At 51.5% G+C, this 18,798-nt stretch overlaps 2 protein-coding genes across 2 annotated transcripts; one reads left to right on the top strand and one right to left on the bottom strand.

Moving 5' to 3' along the window:
• Positions 1-5,627: 5,627 nt before the first annotated feature.
• Positions 5,628-10,527, bottom strand: BO95DRAFT_453915 (pentafunctional protein ARO1; the record flags this gene model as incomplete). Its single annotated transcript, XM_025588241.1, has 3 exons — positions 5,628-5,666; positions 5,735-5,779; positions 5,851-10,527. 3 exons carry the CDS (start codon positions 10,525-10,527, stop codon positions 5,628-5,630), a joined length of 4,761 nt encoding a protein of 1,586 aa, XP_025441320.1.
• Positions 10,528-11,200: 673 nt separating this feature from the next.
• BO95DRAFT_443751 (uncharacterized protein) lies at positions 11,201-11,736 on the top strand. Its single transcript, XM_025586723.1, has 2 exons — positions 11,201-11,385; positions 11,443-11,736. The coding sequence occupies exons 1-2, from the start codon at positions 11,271-11,273 to the stop codon at positions 11,595-11,597; spliced, it is 270 nt and encodes an 89-aa protein (XP_025441319.1). The 5' UTR covers positions 11,201-11,270; the 3' UTR covers positions 11,598-11,736.
• Positions 11,737-18,798: the final 7,062 nt, after the last annotated feature.

The raw sequence follows: 18,798 nt of genomic DNA, 5'->3' as shown, positions 1-18,798 counted from the left end.
CAGTGAGCGCTACTGCATTCTCTTCCTGCTGCTAATGCATCATTTATAATGGCTGATGAGTATTCCACCCTGTTCGGTCTTTCGGTTTGAGTAGTTTTGAGTTCTGCAGGTCGGCGGAGACTCGGACGAAATACAGGCCGCAGCCGGTCAATAATGGCTTACTAACTGATTTGATGTTGCACAATACCACCAAGACCAGAATGTTACCCCGGCCTCGGGTCTTCTCGCCCTGCCTGCGCTAGTAGCCTGATTCTTGCGGCATCTCTGAGCCGAACCTGCACTTTCTCGGCCGGTGCAATGCAAGTCGGGCTATGCAACTAGAACTTCATCTGTCCTATGCGTGATCAGGTCAGCTGATAACTTCTTTGGGGGGGTTTTGTTCTTTTCTCTTTTCGTCCATTGTCTGATAGTATCACCTGTAACTGCTTACCGTGGTTCTATCGAGATGCTAGTCTTACTGAGGTAGTCACAATGAATCAGATCTCCTATGTCGGCCCTTCGGAGATAAGCCACAGTCCCAATGGGTCACCCTCAGTCCCTTTCCAAGTTCTACAGTCTACATATGAGTCATGAATGGGATTCATCGCAAACAGAATCATGTATCGCTACCAGGGACGTCGTACGATTATAAATACAATTCTTTACAACGAGATATAGTCTGGAGATATGATGTTACTGGAGCTCGTCATGCGCGTCGAGGTGTGAGGTGACATGACATGATGTGGCGCATGGGTTAGCTGTTCCTGACTCAAAAACAACTTCAATGGCTTTCTCAATCCGCAACATTCACATGCCTTCTGGGATCAATCGATAAGCAGAAAAGGAAAAACAAGGAAGTGGACACGTCTCGTGTTTTTGGTGGTCTGCATCTCACTATTCAACGTATTTTGGCTGCTCCAGCTCGTGGCAGCCCCATAGACCTCCATGCGAGAGACAAGACATCACTCCACACTGTAGGACATAAGACACAAGCCTTGCTTTGTGATTCGTGCACTGCTGCAAGCCACTACGATTTAAGAGTCAAAGCCGTCCGGGCTCCACTCATACTCGAAGCACGTCCAATGCTGCTGCCGCTGCTGCTGCTGGCTGTCAGAGAGCTAGCTTCCTGCTTGTCCAATGTCAAGATCTCCCATTCCCCCAGGGCACGGAGCCAGCCATTCGACCCACCGCGTGCTGCTTGCTCCGTACCGAGACAGCTGAGCTGCGGTGGCAAACACACACCGTCCCAATGCGAGCACCGGTATATCCTCATAAGAAAGCCACTCATCGAGCAGGGAAACCCGTCTGCCTGGGGGCTCAGCCCTCGATTGCGCATTACATACCCTCCAGTACCGCCGCATAATCCACTCGTAAAAGCCTGCAGGCAGGCTTTCCAGGAAGGGGAAGAATCCCGATCGTATTCGATACTACGAGTATTCTACTAAGTACTAAGGTATCTAGCCCTGGCTGGATAGTGCACAGTGCTGGTCTGGGCAATGGGGGAAAGGGTGATGGGACCCGGCGGGTCTGGAGAACGGGTACCAGTGGTGGGCGGTACACACCACCGGGTCTTGCTCTCTCTTTCTCTCTGGGGAAAAGAGAGCCCGTGAGTAAGTAGTGTAGCTACAGTAGTTTAGTGTAGGTACGGTAGATGGTCCAACTTAGCGGCCGCAAGCCACATAACCCAGCTGAGCCCTTTCCTCCCCTCCCCTCCCCCGAGTTCGGGACTTTGCACGAGAGTCTAAAAGCTGATATCAAAAAAGTATAAATCAGAATGAGCCCACGTTGCCGGACTAATAAACCGAAAAGGCAAAGCAAAAAGTCAAAAATCCCAGAGCACCGGATAAGTTCCCACGCGCATGCGCATTTGTTTTGCGACAGCGACAAGAAAACTCAAACTGCATGGAAGAGAATAAGAAACCCAGAACTACAAAACAGTAACAATACAAACTGGAAATTTCATCAACGAGAGCATGTATGCCCCTGGAGGGACTAGGTTAAGAAAAATTCTTATTGGTGCGGAATTATCATAAGAGTCAGCACCTTATACTCATCGGGTTGGCAAACTCTTCCCTTTCACACCACTCCCTCCCCCCCCCCCTGCCTGCCACATGTTCCTTTGTCCTGTTTCGACATTAGTGCGCGCATTCAGTAGGGCGAACGGACACTACACTAATGCAGAGAAGCAGAGATTTTTTCCTTCCATCATCCCTCCCCCAATTCCTCGCACCCCTGCAGCAATGGGTGTAGAACGACAGACATGATTGGTCATGCGGCCAGACACAGCCACAGCCACCGATGAAATGGCAGCTTATTCGTGGGGCCTCGGTAGGGTAAAGGGGGAGGGATGGTGCCGATCTCCGCGGTAAGGAAAAAGGATTCGCTGCCTTTCTCAAACGGATTGTCCCTAAAAGTGGATTCCAATGACCCATGATGAATAATGCATTACCTGGCCCGGGGTTGCGGCAGCCTGAGGTGTAAGTTTTAGGCCTAACGGACCACCGTACGCCGTACTATCCGTACACGCAACCCTACCCTACCAAGCCTCCGAATCCGAGGAAGGGCTTTTCGGCTCATACAGGCGGTTTTTTTTCCACCCTCCATCCCAAAACAGGACTAGTGGGCAGTCGGCCCCTCCGGCGCGCGCTTAGAGTTTTTCTGGTGTCTTTCTAGAATCCTGCTAAAATTGGGCCACGATGGCTGAATCGGGGTCCGTGCAGCTGAAAAAATAATTTCCTGCTGCAGTGGTGTGGTCTGCCCTTCCCTCCATGAGTGCTGTCGCAGCAATCTCGCCAGTCCATTGGCTGGCTGCTCGGCCCAGACGGGGGAAAACCGTTTTGTATCTTGCATCGCCTATCACAGGTATAGATCAAACGAGCTACTGAGTACTCATACCTCCGAGGAACTTTTCCCTCAGCCAGCTAGCGACATGAGAAGGGAAAGTAAAAAATTTTCTTCGTTAGCTCCAAGGAGATCCTTCAGCTGCCATCGCAGCAGAAAGCAGGATCTAAGCCCCTCTCTGTCTACCTCGATGGTTTTTCCAGCATCGAATCATCATTATGCGATGCTGAGAAACTTTTCGTCGGAAAGTCGCGGTTTCCCATTCCACGTCTCCGATAGCAGGTAGAAGTGTATAGTTTTTGGGAGTACGAGGCAGTCTGCTCGTCAATACTTCATCCCGCGGATCCAGATAACCTGGGAGATAGTTTCCCTACGATGGTAGTTGTCCTTCCGCGAGCCAGTGTTCCTATCAAAGTCAATCGGTGGTCTCACGTAGTCGTTGGGTCATCATCGGCCCGGCAGATCAAGCACAAGACCCAGGCTCCTGGGAGTCCTGGCGGGCACAGTCCGTGGCTCCCCCCATCTTCGGCATCACGGCACGCGCTTCCTTGCCGATGTAGAGGGTTGCACAGCACTATTGCACTGTCCCCCATCCCCACAGAATTTTTTTTCCGATATGTTGTACAATATACACAAGGGAAAACATATTGGCATCTAGATCTATCTCACCTGAGAGGCTGAGCAATCTGTTGCTCGCAGACTACTACCACTACTAGCGTAGTGTAGCTGATCTTGCGTTGTACTTGAGTATATTGAGTAATTCATGGGGGCGGAGACGTTCTCGACCGACCATCCGACCGACCGACCGACCGATCGATTTCGAAGATGCTAGTCTCCTCCAACCTAGTAAGTACTAACAACTGCAGTCAATGTCTTTCGATAGTCCATCCCTACCCAACGAGACGGGAAAGAATGTCTCAGGTGACACGACAAAACAATGTCAGATATGATCCAGATCCCACTCAGACGTTTCTGATACCGATCACGATACCTCAACAGTAAACTGAATCAGGTCTCGTAATACCTCGTAACCATGAGACAAAAATAGGGTGCAACGGAAGATTGTCCCCGATGGAGGGAGACTTTACCCCGCCAATTGTTCGGTCGGACTGGATTTTCTTATCGTCCCTATCTCTGTATACTGTGCCTGCCTATGCTAATGTCTCACAACAATCGCAATCAGATAAAGTGTGTCTGTGGTGGTGGTTATGGTGGTGGCGTTTGATAAACTTGTCATACTAGACCTACAGCGTACGGTATATGAAGGCTAAATCCAACGTTCCATCCAACCATCCCGAGCATTTAAATCGAGTCAGTGTTCTACGGAGCCCTAGATATCAGCAAGCCCGACCGGTCTTGCCATTCTCACTCAGCTTTCTTCTTCGAGACCCGAACGCAGACCTCAACTGTATAACGTTAGTACACATAACACACATTTTAGTACATACCACCTACTTACTCATGTACAGTAAGTGCATACTCACTCACGAGACCCTCCTCAACAAAAAAACCACACAAATCTAGACCACCATACCATACCATGCAACAAGGAAGTGCGCAGCACATCACCCACCTGAATTCTCCGCGCAGAAATCAGGAAATCAGATCATGCATCTAATCTACCGAGTGAAAGGGTCTGGACTCGAACCCATTCTCCCGACCGGTTCGCGGTCGCGGTCTAGATTCTTGGGGCCACGAACGGACGGATGGACCCTCTTCAAAATCCAAACATCTAGACCTTTTACTTACTGTTGATCGGCTAGCACGTCGAGAGAAACTCGCACGCAATCTATTTTCACAAGAATGATCTTAAATTTCTCCACGGAGTAAGAATTCCATCAAACCAAGTAATAGGATGTTGTTTTTCTGTTCGCTTAGAAAAGAAGGACTGGTCGTCTGATCGTGACCCCTCGAAGTACCTACAGAAAGTGATGGTACCGATTACGAGGCCGTAACTTAACTTCCGGCTACTTACCCAATGGGTGGGTGCTATTAATAGTAATACAGTACGTGCAGTACATGTTTTTCCACGACGGAGGACTACAGTATCTATCTACCCGTGATATTAAGTTAGTTATCTACTTCTTTTACTCATGTGAATGGACATTGTCATTGCCATGCTGCTGCGTGGATTGTCTCAAACATGATGGGTCTCAGTTAGTTTTTTACGAGTAGTTAGTTCGAAATTGCGAGAAGACTCAAACATAGCAAGGACACGTGTCGCAGATATTGGTACAGTACTATCCCATCCAACTTCTTACCCCGCTTCCAGTTGTGGGTCGACTTGTCTCCTCTCTAACACTGAGGAGTGGACCATAGTACTGTACACTCTGTATCACGCTAAGTCCAACCAACCTAGTCACGTTATATGTCTCGTGACCATCGTGAGAAGCGTAGGTGTCAACGTGACTCATGGCCTTGTCTGTTCTACTCGATACCATCGGGGGGCAGGTGGGCTAGTGCTGATGGAACAGATGGGCGCAGCAATTTCCAAGGTAAAGAAACACAATAGTCCGCAGTGCGCTTGTTTAGCGTTGACCAGTGGTTAAGAAGAGAAGAATGGCCAAGGACCATGTGACAGACTGGAATTGGTCATTGATCTATATTACTATCATCTAGAGATAATCAAAACTGTATCTGTTTTGGTATAAACCCCATCCCTGAACAAACAATGCAGGCTTTTACTTTCGAGTGAGATCCGTCCATCCCAATATATCCATCCTCGCAAGATGCACCAGATCTCCGGGGATAAGCGACGGCTTGTCGCCCCCCCCCTTCTCAGTAGTTCGGAACTAAGATAGAGTGCTTCATGCAGAATCGGCGCTGGGCGATCCAATCACGGCTTCCTGCCATGAAGTGTCAGCCACAATGTACCTTTGATTTCAGCTCCGATGGCATTTTGATTAGAACATACCCTTGCATTTTGGTAGAGTGGCGAGATACCGGTCCAGTGTTGGAACTAAGCACGCAAAATCTAGTCAGCCGCATGGCAAACAATTGGAAACAGGGATCCCTTAAGGTCAATCATACCTGGTACCAGCCTTGGCCAACAAGAACCTCCAGGCCGGGGACTGTGTGCCAACCGGCGTCGGACGCCAGCTGCATCAGGGTCGTCACAGAAGGCTTGTAGGCCATCTCGAGGAGCACCCGGGGAACCTTCTCCACGGACTTGGCGATGTCGGCGTCAGCCTCTTGAGCACGTGTGAACATGTGGCACAGGATCTCGCGCATGCCAGTGTCGATGGGCTTGTCGGCGGGGATAGTGCCAATGGCCACCTTAGGAATCGTGTCTAGCGACTCGGCAGACTCCACAATGCGAATGTTGTAGCTAGTGGGGAAGGTGGACACCATGGTTTCGAGCTTGGCCGGAGACCGTCCGACAATGTAGATGGGGGAGAAGCCCATGTTGTGAAGGGCGTAGATGGCCGCCCGAGCTGTACCTCCACCACCAATGACCACGGCACTAGCATCTCCGTTGGAGCCGTACACACCAGCGTTGCGAAGGGACAGCGTCATCCCCTGCCAATCCGTGTTGTAACCAATCAAACGGGCAGGCTTGTCTTGACCAGCGAGGACGGGCACAATAGTGTTCACTGCGCCGATGATCTCGGCGTCAGAGGAAATCTCGTCCAGCAATGGCATAATGTCCAGCTTCAGAGGGATCGTGACTGAGGCACCTCCGAAATCAGGAGAGCGGATGAAGTCCTTGACGTCCTCAGCGTTGGCCGTCTCGAGACGGCCATACTCGTAAGGGAGACCCGTCTGGGCAAAAAGCGTATTGTGAAGAGCCGGAGATCGGGACTGAGAGATTGGAGTTCCAAAGAGTGCGAACTTCTTAGGTTTGAGCTCACCCATCAGGGATAGCCCTTTGCGGATTTCGGTCGCAGAGAGCTGGCCCGGAGCAGCCTTGAATGGGAGACTGGGGTGAGACACCGGAGTCATAAAACCGTTCAAGATACGGCTGAGTTGTCCATTGTCACCCATGTTGATGGCAATCACAGGAACATCATGTGCCTCTGCAGCCCACTGCTTGAATTTTCTCAAAGCAGTGTTGTCGTCAAGGGTCTTGGCAACACCAACAAGCTTGATCACGTCGCCGTACTCGAGCGCGCGGTTGTAGTACTTCATCCAGGACATGTTGCCCCATGCAAGCTCTCCCTTGGGGTCGTGGTGAGAGGCAATGATCTTGGAATAGCCCTTCGATTCCGTGACCGAGCGCAGCAAATCATCGGGGAAAGCGATCTCCAGGTCTACGAACTCGGTACCAGACCGGATCGCAAGACGGTAGAGCTCTCTCGCCTCATCATAGGCGTTATCGGGGAAGCGACCACCTTGACTCTGGGTACGGATAGTGAAAATCAAAGGAAGTGAGGTCTGACTACGGAGGAACGACATCTGCTCGGCCACATAGTCGACTGAGGGAATCTCGTCATCCGAGGCCGGGTCCTTCAGCAGATCAACACGTAATTCTACTGCATCAGAGCCGACGCAGACTTCTTTCAGGATGTCGCTCGCCGATCGCAGATCAGGAAGAGTGAGAGAGACAAAGAATGAGTGCTCTTTACGCTTAATGATATCGAGACTGTCAATCTCCCCGGTAACGGTCTTCAAGAAACGTCTGAAATCTTCAGATGCCCGAGCGAGACCTCCAGTGCTCGCCGTCTGACTGAAGTACTGCAAGTTGCTGCACTCCTGGAACCAGGGCTTGCGACGCAACCAGACACCCATCATATCTTCAACATAGGCCGGGCGGGTACGATCGATTTGAAGGAAGTCCATAACCTGCTTGATGTCACGCAGAATAAGCAGGACATTGCCCTTGGTCTTGTGGTAGTCAGTAAGCAACTTCCTAGCCTCTGGAATCTCGACAATGCCACCACCGCACGCGAACACGTATCCGGTCGCGCGTTCTTTCAGGGTGCGCTGCAGAAGATTGAGCTCGGCGTCTCTGAAGCCCTGCCAGCCGCGTTGCTTGATAAGCTCGGGAATTGTCATGCCTTCCGTCTTCTCAAGCTCGGTATCCAGATCCACGAAGGGTCGCTTCAAAGTCTTCGCAACCCACTGTCCACTGGTAGTCTTACCGGCACCACGCATGCCGATGATGAAAACAGATGCGCTGGACTTCTCGGCTTGCGTGAGAGCCAAGACCTCTTCTTCCTTGAGCTCTTTACCCTCAAGCTTAACACCGAACAACTGCTTCAAGGCATCCCACCAGCCGGGCCAGGTCTTACCGACGCACTCACGCTCCAGGATCAGAGTCGACTGAGGGGTCACAAGAGAAAGGACACTGAAACTGTAAGCCACACGGTGGTCGTCATAACAGAAGATACCACCAGCAGGCTGGCGGAGAGTCGAACGGTCAATACCATCGATTTCAAGTCCATCATCATGCTCACGACAGACGACACCGAACTTGGCAAGTTCATCCTTCATGGCCTTGATGCGGTTGCATTCCTTCACACGTTGGTTTGCGATACCGTAGATGCGAGTGGTGTGGTTCGATCCCTCACCACGAGCAACGGCTGCCAGCACTGATGCTCCGAGGAACGCATCAGTCATGGGCTCCATGTCCACATTAGGCAACGGACGCAGAGCACCACCGGGAGCACCCGTGACAGTAGTCGAGGTATCAGTTTGCACAACAGTACAGCCCATCGGGCGCAAAACTTCCACTGCGAAGCGGGCGTCACCCTGTAGGGACTTCGAACCAATGTTGGGAACAGTACAGGTGGTGCCAGTCAGGGCAGCAATGGCCAGAGGGTAGGTAGCAGAGCTAGCATCACTCTCCACCACATACTCATCAGGGTTAACATAACGTCCCTGAGGGATGTGGTAGGTGTGTTCCTCAGTGGTGGACTTCTGGACGTCAATGCCGAAGGATCTCATCATCGCCGTGGTCATATCAATGTAAGGCTGCGAAATGGGCTTTCCGCCCACCAGCTTAAGGGTAACCGGCTCCTTGGCGTAAGGAGCGCACATAAGCAACGAAGACACATATTGCGATGAAACCTTGGCAGCAAGGTTGATTCTGCCTCCAGCGAATCCACCAGAGGCGGCAATCTTAAGAGGGAGACTGCCCTTGCTCTCCACGTATTCAACGGATGCACCGTTGGCGGTCAACGCATCAACCAAGTCGCCGATAGGTCTCTGCTTCATGCGGTTGTTACCCGTAAGAATGTTGTAGTCAACATCGCCAGGCGTAGCAAGGGTAGCGGCCGTAGTGAGGAAGCGCGAAGCCGTTCCCGCATTACCAAGGTAAAGCGGCGTAGAGGTCGCTTGAAGATCACCTCCCTTGCCGTTCACCACAAGAACCTCACCCTCCTCCTCCCAGGAGAAGGTACAAGCTCCCAGTCGCTCCAATGCGTTCAACATGACTTCAGTGTCGTCCGAGTGAAGCAGGTTCTTGATGCGACAGGTACCCGAACCGAGAGCAGCCAGGATCAATGCTCGGTTCGAGATACTCTTCGAGCCTGGGGGAGTACAGACAACATTTGAAGCTGGTGCGACACCGGGGTACACCTCGATACTCGGAGCGAGAACGACGCTGATGTCCTCGTTCGGAACAACGCTAGCCTTGGGCTCGTATGTGCGCCCGATCGCAGACAAAAGAACGACCTTCTTCTTGGGACCATCGTTCTTCTTATCCAGGGCCATGTTGAAGAGGAGCTGCTCAACGGAGCAGTGCTTTCCAGCAGTAAGCTTCCGGATGCGCGCATCCTTCAGAGACGTAGGCAATCCGTAGGCGGTAAGGCACTTGACGATACGAGCAACCGCAACACCCTTCAAGATGCCAAGATGGCGGGCCAATTCGGCCTCCTTGACCATACCAATGGCGACACACTCACCGTGGAGGACCTGAGGGGTCAGGATAGCCTCGATGGCATGACCAATGGAGTGACCCCAGTTCAACAGATTGCGGAGACCACCCTCACGCTCGTCAGCGGACACGACATAGGCCTTGTGACGAGCAGACGCCAGAATACGAGCCTTCATGATATCTTCGATTCCCTGGAAGCGACGCTGGCCAGGTTTGACCTCCTGACGAACAGCAGACAGAATCACTTCTGCGTTGGCTTCCAGCGCAGTGAATTCTTCCTCACTCGAGATTGCTGCCGTCTTGATCACTTCCGCCATGCCATTGATGAACTCGCGCACAGGGAGGGTCTCCAGAAATTCGAGGTCAATGTAGATCCTGGTCGGTTGCCAGATCGTGCCAATCAAGTTCTTTCCTAGCGGTGTATCGATCGCAGTCTTCCCACCGATGGAGGAATCCACCATGGCGAGCAACGTCGTGGGTACTTGTACATAACGGACCCCGCGCATGTAGGTGGAAGCGACAAATCCAGTCAGGTCTCCAATGACACCTCCGCCAAGAGCAATGACTACTGTATCCCGGCCACATGGTGGGCTCTGGCTCAACATCCAGTCCTCGATGGCGGCTTTCGTCTGTCTGGATTTGGACACTTCACCGGGGGCGACCTGGTAGATCAACAGACGCGGGGAGGGAGTAACGGTAGCAGCGACAGCATCGAAAGCTTTTTGAAACTCTGGAGTGTAGATAGAACCAATATTCGTATCTGTGATGAGAACATAGGTGGTGGAGGAGCAATTGCTGACCAGGTCTTGCGCGACATAGTTGCGCCAGAGGCCGAAGTCAGCAATGATGCTCTCCTGACCGAGAATGCTGATTTTCGTAGGTTCGGGCATTTTGAGGACTGTTGGGCATAGAAGTCAATGTTAATTCGAGAGAACAGACTGTATTTGTGCTCAATTCATGCTGTGGAAATAGAATTGCAAATGCCCCTCAGGCGCAGGTCCGACGCGGACTTGACCGATGGCGACTTTTCTCGCGGGCGAGAAGGTAAGATGCAATCGGAGAGACGAGAAATAGAGGCGCTTGAGCCGGATGAATTGAGACGAAATCGCAGCGAGAAGATAGAAGAGAAGGAAAGGAAATAGAGAGCGAGGGAAAAAAAGACTTTAATCGTACGTACCTCTCGAGCCCAATGACTCCGGCAAAGCGGACAAATTCCCCTCGGCGGCGGGGCTCGGCGGAGAGAGACCGAAGAAGGCGGGATGGAGGGGATGGAAGAGACAGCGGACACAAGAGAATGGAAAAGATAAGATGGAGGAATTGGAGAGAAGAAGGAAAGGGAACTTCTACCAAGAAACTGGAAGGAATAATAAGGGACTGGAATGAGGAGAAGGGGGAAGTCTGCAGCTCCACCCAATCCAGACACGGTAGAAATGGATGACTGACTCACAGTGTGCACTGTGGTGTGTGCCATACACTTACCTCTATTACACAGAGAAAAGGAAAGAAAAAGGTGACCGCCTCCGATGTCGTCCTGCCGCTGTCCTGCCGCTGTCCTGCCGCTGTCCTGCCGTCGTCCCTACCGGACACTAAAACTACGTACCGGTAGTCAATCTAGTCTAGTGCAGCTCCAATAATGCCTTGGCTTTCATCCCACTACAGCATTCTCTGGCTGCACTACACTCAACTCATCCTTTGGCCCAAATGCTCATTGTCCGCACGCACTGACTGTGTGCTGTACTACTCGTACTGTACAAACCCCCGAACCCCCACAATTCATCTGAACGCAAGCTGATTGCCTTTCACAGCTGCCGTAAGTGGGTATGAGTATCGAACTACGATCGTCAACCAGATGAGCTCAAGCCGATCGGGTCCTAGAGTGGAGAGAATCTTAGCCCAGAATTGCTCGGATCTACATTATTGTTCGTTTGTCCCGGTTTCTAACCACAGAGTAAATTCATGATAAGAGGCCACCAGCTGAATGTTGTCCCTTTCAACGCCTATCCCAAGTGTCCCAGTTCTTTCAATCCCATCATAGTTCTTATTCCGCATAGTTGCAATCGCAGGACTGTTCATGCAAATGGAGAAAACCGCAACCAAACGACGAAAAAAAAAAAAAAAAAAAAAAAAAAACCAAAAACAAAACCCCCAAACCAAGGGTCTTACATAGCATAAACTAGATCAGGTACGATCGGCACCTGAGACACAAACCCGAGCGGATCTGACCATGGCCGTGAAACACTAATAGCGACCGTATCCACCACCAGAGCCTCGCGAAGAGTAATGGTCCCGGCCTTGATACCCTCCCCGGCCATACCCACCATTACCACCGCCGCCGCCATGTCTACCCTGGTACTGATTACCAGAGTTGTTACCATAGGACCCTTGCTGATAGTAACCCTGCTGGCTTCGTCCGTAATAATCATAGTTATTCCCGGGCGCGTTCTGGTGCTGCTGGCCCGAGTAGTGCCCGCCCCGGTGGTAAGAGCCACCACGGGGAGGAGGGGGCGGTCCTCGAGAATAGCCTCCATGTCCTGAGCCAGGAGGAGCCCAGCCGGAAGACATGCCCATCGGCGCACTAGAACTGCCAGGGGGCGCGAATTTAGGGTCAAGGTGTGCTGCAAACGGGTTCGGGCGGTCGCTATCGTTTCGGTTGCTGGCATAGTTCATGCGACCGCCTCTGCCATTGCGGAAAGGTGCACCACCAAATGATCGACCCGAATGCTGAGCTCTGGATTTAACGGCCTGGATGTCCCCATTGTCAAGTGCCGGTTGCGGGAGCTTAACACCTCGGAGAAGCATGGACTTGTGAATGTTCTTTGACTTGGGAATTTCGTAATTGACACTAGAAAACGTCAGATCAGTACATTTAACGACACCAGGAATAATATACTGGTTAGAAGTGAAGATGGTACTCACGTTAGAGATCGATCCTGCTCGAGAGACGGCATGCCATATTCCTCAAGGGACGACACCAGCGAGCTGTGTGGGATATATGTCTCGTTGCGCTCAACCTCGCCGGCCAGTCCTTCACTTGCCCGCATGTTGAGTTTGTACTTGGAGGCGCCCTGCTTCTTCGAATAGAAATTGGCAACGAGATCTTGGTATACAGGATGACTGTCAGCTATCATCAGTACTTCCTGACCAGGGGTGTTTCTAGCTCTCTCATCATCCGACAACAAAGGATATTTTTTGGCCATGGCATCCAGCAACCGCTTTTCATCGATAAACGGCAGCAAGACAACGCCCTGCCAAGCGAATTTCTTGCCGTTCAAGTCAAGAGGGAAATCTTCCGGGTAGAAGTCGATGATTTCACTCTCGGGATCGCTCATCAGCGGGTGGAAGACCTCAGGAATGGCATGATTAGATGAAGCTGGCAGCACACCCATCAGTTGCTCGAAAGGTTTGAAGGGCGTTCCCTTCTCAAACGACAACTCCATTTCACCAATGTCCACGAAATCGGCCGCAAAGGGTGCGTAGTGATATGGGTAATACCACGTCCATGAAGGACATCCTTGGAAATAATACAGAAGGACCCAGGCCAAGCCTTCAGCATACGCCCGCGCGACCTTGTGACGGAACTCCTTGTCTTGCGGATCGACCCCGAACTTTTGCTCATAGTATCGATCAGCATATCCCTCCTCCCAGAGACGAACATTGTCCGGGGGCATCTCATCGTCCTTGGGTGTGTTCGGGGAGTCCTTGCTTGGAGTCGCCGCAGCATCTGCTTCGGCCTTTCTCTTACCAAGTACCGAAGGTGAGGTTTGATCCTGATCCATCTTGTCGTCTGCTGCTTCAGAATCCCCCGGTGTGAACTCCTCGGTCTCGTTCGAAGCCGATCCCTCCTGCGAGCCTTGCATCATCTTGCTCTTGAGTATAGCGGCGGCGCTCTTGTTGGCCATATTAGCCTTATACACTGCTCCACGGTTGACCACCATGCTGTGAGTCAATTCCCTCGCCTCCCGCGTTAGTTCTCCGCGAGCAGGTGTGATCAGCTCCACTCCACTTGGAGGTGCTGCGTCTGCGCTACCGCGGGCTCGGTTCGGAGTGGGTGATTCGTGAGTGTCATAGCTAGGGGAGCCTCTTCGCTGTCTTTTCGCCTGCTCTTCGCGACGCGCCTGGTCTTCCTGCTTGCGCCTCTTCTCGTTTGCAAGCTTCCTCTCTTCAGCTTGTCTACGACGGCGGAAAATAGCATCTTCCTGCTTCGCCAGTCCTTGAAGAATAAGCTGAGCTCTCTTCAGGTCGACATGCCCATCTTGGGTCAAATATCCGCCCATGACGGGGATATTGTCGCGCCAGATTGCGATTAGCGTGTCGATGCCATTTTCGCGAATGTCTAATGATGGTAAGTGCGGAAGGAAGTCATTTCCTACGAAGAAACACATGAAGACCCAATCATCCAAGGCACGCTCCAAGTCGAAGGGAAAAGGCTGCTGCGGAACATACAGCTCGGCAGCAAGATACTCTCGTAGAATACCAACATTGAGCCAAATGAATGGTTTGAGGGAGGATCCTTTCTGCTTCTCATCAAACTCTCCACTCTTCTCCTTTGCCTGCCCTCTGCATTCGTCCGCTTTATGGCCGGGCTGACCGCACAGGCGACATGTCCGTGGCTTGGACTCCTGGAAAAACACATCCTCGCGCAGAACTCGGAAATAAGGCTCATGAGTAGCAAGACCCAGCATAATCAAGTCTGCATCCAGACCGTAAATGACGTGGCGAGTGTTAGGATCATGCTCGGGATCCGCCCGCTGAGACCGGACGAACTCCATGATCTTGTGTTCTCCTTCACCTGGTACAGTCGCATCGGAGATAATGATTTTGAGCTATTATGATTAGCGGATCCGCACTCAAGCAAATAAAGAGACCTGACTCATACCTTCTCCCAAGCCGGGTCGGTGTTGAGCTTGTAAGCAATCCAGTAGCGCAAAGCGGCAGCAAGAATATCCATGAAAGGAGTTCCGGGTGTGATGACATTGCTGTCCCAAGTTTTCTGGATGACTTGTTCCGAAAGATCCTCGTCCTGCTTGTTACCGTTCTGCTTCGCAAGCATCTTCCGGAACTCCTCCTTCTTCTCATCCGCCTCTCTAGCTTCTTGAGCCGAACGGAAACGACGTGCTCGTTGCTGGTTCATTTTCGCTCGTGGCGCGACTCCATCTGAATTTGCGATAAGTGTTAACACGAGGCCGAATTTCGCTGTAGAATCAAGGTGACCGCGATTCACTTACCGACAGCGATCATGAGAAGTTTTCTGGGGCGGACCATGTTGACCACCCTATCAGTATACTTGAAGATCTCGACCATCATCTCCTGTTCATTCGCCGGAGGAGGCTTTCCTTCGGGATGAGTACAGGGATGGACGATACCGTTCATGTCCAGATACAGGTTGTCCATTTCATCGCCATTTGGATTGGGGCGCGTGGTATCAACCGGGACCTCTTCGCCGTTGACTTCATAGGGAGTTTCCTCGATGACAGGAGAGATGATCTTTGGGTACTTGTTGGATAACCATCGGAAAAGCGCTGGGACACCCATGGCTGCTGTTATATATCAAACACAAAGGTAGAAAAGTTCACAAACGAAATATGTAGTTTCAAATTGTTTCGCGGATGCGCTGCATCGGCTGTCTCGAGGCCTCAGATCGGCAAAGGTAACTGGGGATTCGTGTTGGGGACAAGGTCCGCGGTCGCGCGAGATTATGTTTCAGCGACAATTCCCACTTCACCCAGCCTGAGCCAGCAAGACAAAGAAATGGGGCCGGTGAAAGGAGTGCGAAAGACGACGACGGCAAGGGTCTTTGAAAGTCTCTGCGACAGTCAGCCGTTGACTTTTGAAAGAACCGGGGAGCCGGCGCTTCTTTTGTCGCGGTTCCGGATGCTTAGCGCGAGCCCTTGGCTTCGGGTCATTCCTATCATCCTATGCAGCGTCGCCGCCGCCGCCGCCGCCTCCGCCTCTGGGTTAGGCTAGTTTAAACTTAGCTGTCGGGACTAGTCCAGCTGCAGCTCCATAACTAACGGAGAGAACAACTCAGCCGATCGAGGACTCCAACGCTATCAATCTCTTTTACACTCACACCCTCAAGACCACTCAATGCTTCTACACTTCTACGCCCACGGCCGGCGGTGACCATGAAATTACGAGTTATCGATTGCGATGTTCCGAATCCTCGAATCGCAGGCTCCGGCCAAACAAACGGCTACGGACACCATTAATACTCTCAGTAGTCGACTCCAGAGTGCCACTTTGTTGGAAGATCGAAGAGCGGCCATTCAAGGACTCAGAAGCTTTTCAAAAACTTACCCAGCTTCTGTTGCTTCGGGCGCACTGCGACCGTTGATCAGTTGTTTGAGAAATGACCGCGAGGATGTGGACACAATTAAGGTGGTCCTGGAGACCTTGTTGATGCTGTTCACTCCCGACGAGAATAGTGTTGGTCTTCTTCTCTCTGACAGCTCTGATGAACTAGAGGCTCTAACATAGTCTTGATCCAGCCCGAAGCGTCCGATGAAATCGCTCTCTGGTTGTCAGATGAATTCACCCAGGTTCGGTGTTCGCTACGTGTTCCGTAAGGCATTGCTGACTGGGCGGAAGCGACAAGACAATATCACCGCGCTCCTCGATCTGCTAGATACACGCGACTTCTACTCTCGCCTCTACTCCTTGCAATTGATGTTTCAAATTTCTAGTGCGCGGCCGGAAAGGACACAGGAGTGTATTCTGACTGCGCCTCTGGGTATCCCGAGACTCGTCAGCGCATTGGGAGATTCTCGAGAACCGGTGCGCAATGGTACGCTCCCTGCAAAATCGAGTACTATTTTTGTATTCCCGCGCTAATGCATAGTTGCTATCCTTAGAGGCGTTGCTTCTTCTCATCGCGCTCACGCCAGCATCGGAGGAATTCCAGAAACTTGTTGCCTTCGAGAATGCCTTCGATCTTATATTCTCCCTGATAGACGCTGAAGGCGCATTGATTCATGGGTCGGAAGTCGTTGAAGATTGCCTCTCTTTACTGGCCAATCTTTTACGGCTCAACATCTCGAACCAGTCATACTTCCGTGAAACGGGTTGTGTCAAGCGACTAGCGAAGCTTCTTGCCGACGCAAATCAAGACCAGGAGCCCGAAGACCAGACACTGCAATGGACCTTCGCTCACCGTGATAAGAACATCTGGGGACTGTTGGTCATTGTCCAGCTTTTTCTTGTGAAGGGAGGAGTCAACACTCCTGCAAACCAGATGGCTTTCTGGAACCATGGCGTTATGGAGCAAGTGTTAAGCACAGCTTTCGGTCAAAGATTCAATGTCAACGTGACGGCTAAGGTTGGATCTCTTCAATTTCCATTGCCTTCAGCACGATGCTTACTTTCCTAGGCACTTGCAACATGCGCAGACCTTATCCGTGCAAACAAACCACTACAGGAAAAATTCGGTGATGTGGAGGTAGTCTGGGGCCCACAACTGGCCGATAATGTTGCTGCGAATGGCACCACGGAGGCCAAGCAGACTCAGCCGATCAATGTGATCGAAGCCTTGCTCAAACTGACACTAGAGCCTGCACCTATTTCGCTCCTAGACGCACGTCTAGCTGCCTGTGAGTGTGTAAAGGCATTCTTTGCGAACCATTCTGGAATCCGCGTTCATGTACTGGGCCGGGCGATTCAAGGCCATGTCAGCGGCGAAGACCAGATCCCGAACATTCTATCCGTTCTACTCACGCCACCAGAGTCTCGTGGCAACGCTGATCCTTATCAAACCTGGATGGCGGCTGTACTCATGTACCAGTTGCTTTGGGAGAACGCCGAAGCAAAGGAAATCGCCATGGGAGTGACCGAGGGTGATGCTGAACAAGGCGAAGAAGTGATCACCTGTATTCAGACTATAGTGGGCAACCTGATCACCGGTTTGCAGCGCGGCGACGATGAGCGTATCACCCTTGGGTATTTGATGTTGCTTTGTGGTTGGCTATATGAGGAGCCAGATGCCGTGAATGATTTTCTGGGCGAGGGCAGCAGCATTCAGAGTTTACTCCAGGAGGTCAAACATCGTGGGGTCTCCAATGTGCTTGTGCCTGGCCTCTGCACTATCCTACTGGGAATTATATATGAATTCTCCTCCAAAGACTCGCCTATACCTCGCAAGACATTGCACAAGTTGATTCTCGATCAATTGGGGAGAGAACAATACATTGACCGGATCACTCGGTTTAGAGAAGCTTCCTTGGTACGTGACTTCGAGGTCCTACCACAAACAGTTGGAGCACAATCCGATGGCGGGCTGCCGGAGATTTATTTTGATCGGGCCTTCATCGAATTCTTGAAGGACAATTTCAGTCGTTTGACTCGTGCAATCGACCGAGAGCCCGAACTGGAAATATCCATCATCACCAACGGAGTGGAAAGAGGTGTATCACGTGAGCTAGTTGATACTCTTCGAGCGGAAATCGAAGAGAAAGGCAATGTAGTACAGAAGCTGGAAGAGGATCTGCTTGCTTTGCAGTCAAAGTTTGAGCAAGAGCAAGCAGAACACCGAAAGACACGAGATTCTACTGCTGTAGAGTCCACCAAATTACAGCAAGTTACCGAATCGCTCAAAAGAAGTCACGAAAAGGATATCGCGGCGTTGAAGGAGCAGCAGAAGCGCGATCAAAACGAACTCTCAAGGAAGCATGAGGAGCAGATTCGAGCTTGTGAAAAACGCCTTAAGGAAACTGCAGCTGATTACGAAAGGCAGCTCTATCACGCCAAGAAGCATCATGAAGGCGAGGCAGCTGATCTACGGAAGCATATCCGGTCTCTGGAAACCGATCTTACTCGAGTTCGAGATCAGCACGTAGGCGAAATTGCCAAATTGAAGGCAACGATTCAGAAATTGAGTTCCGAGGCCGAAAAGATCAAGGGACAGCATGTGGCTGAGGTTCTGGACCTCAACAGCACAATCCAATCTCTGCAGGCGGGACTCGAGTCCAACAAAGAACAACACACCGCTGAAGTGTCTGAGTTACAAAAGACAGCCAGCAAACTTCAGTCCGAGCTCGAGTCGAATAAGCAAAAGCATGCATCGGAGTTGTCTGACCTGAACAAGACAATCGAAGACCTGCGGTCTCAGCTAGAAGCTAGCAACGACAAGCACGCAGAATTGTCAGCGCAGAGCGAGAAGATTAGTACTC

Source organism: Aspergillus brunneoviolaceus, assembly GCF_003184695.1.
Source record: "Aspergillus brunneoviolaceus CBS 621.78 unplaced genomic scaffold BO95scaffold_41, whole genome shotgun sequence".
Classification (NCBI taxonomy): Eukaryota; Fungi; Ascomycota; class Eurotiomycetes; order Eurotiales; family Aspergillaceae; genus Aspergillus; species Aspergillus brunneoviolaceus.
Note: the sequence above shows the minus strand (reverse complement) of the source record. Positions and strands in the feature narration are given on the sequence as shown.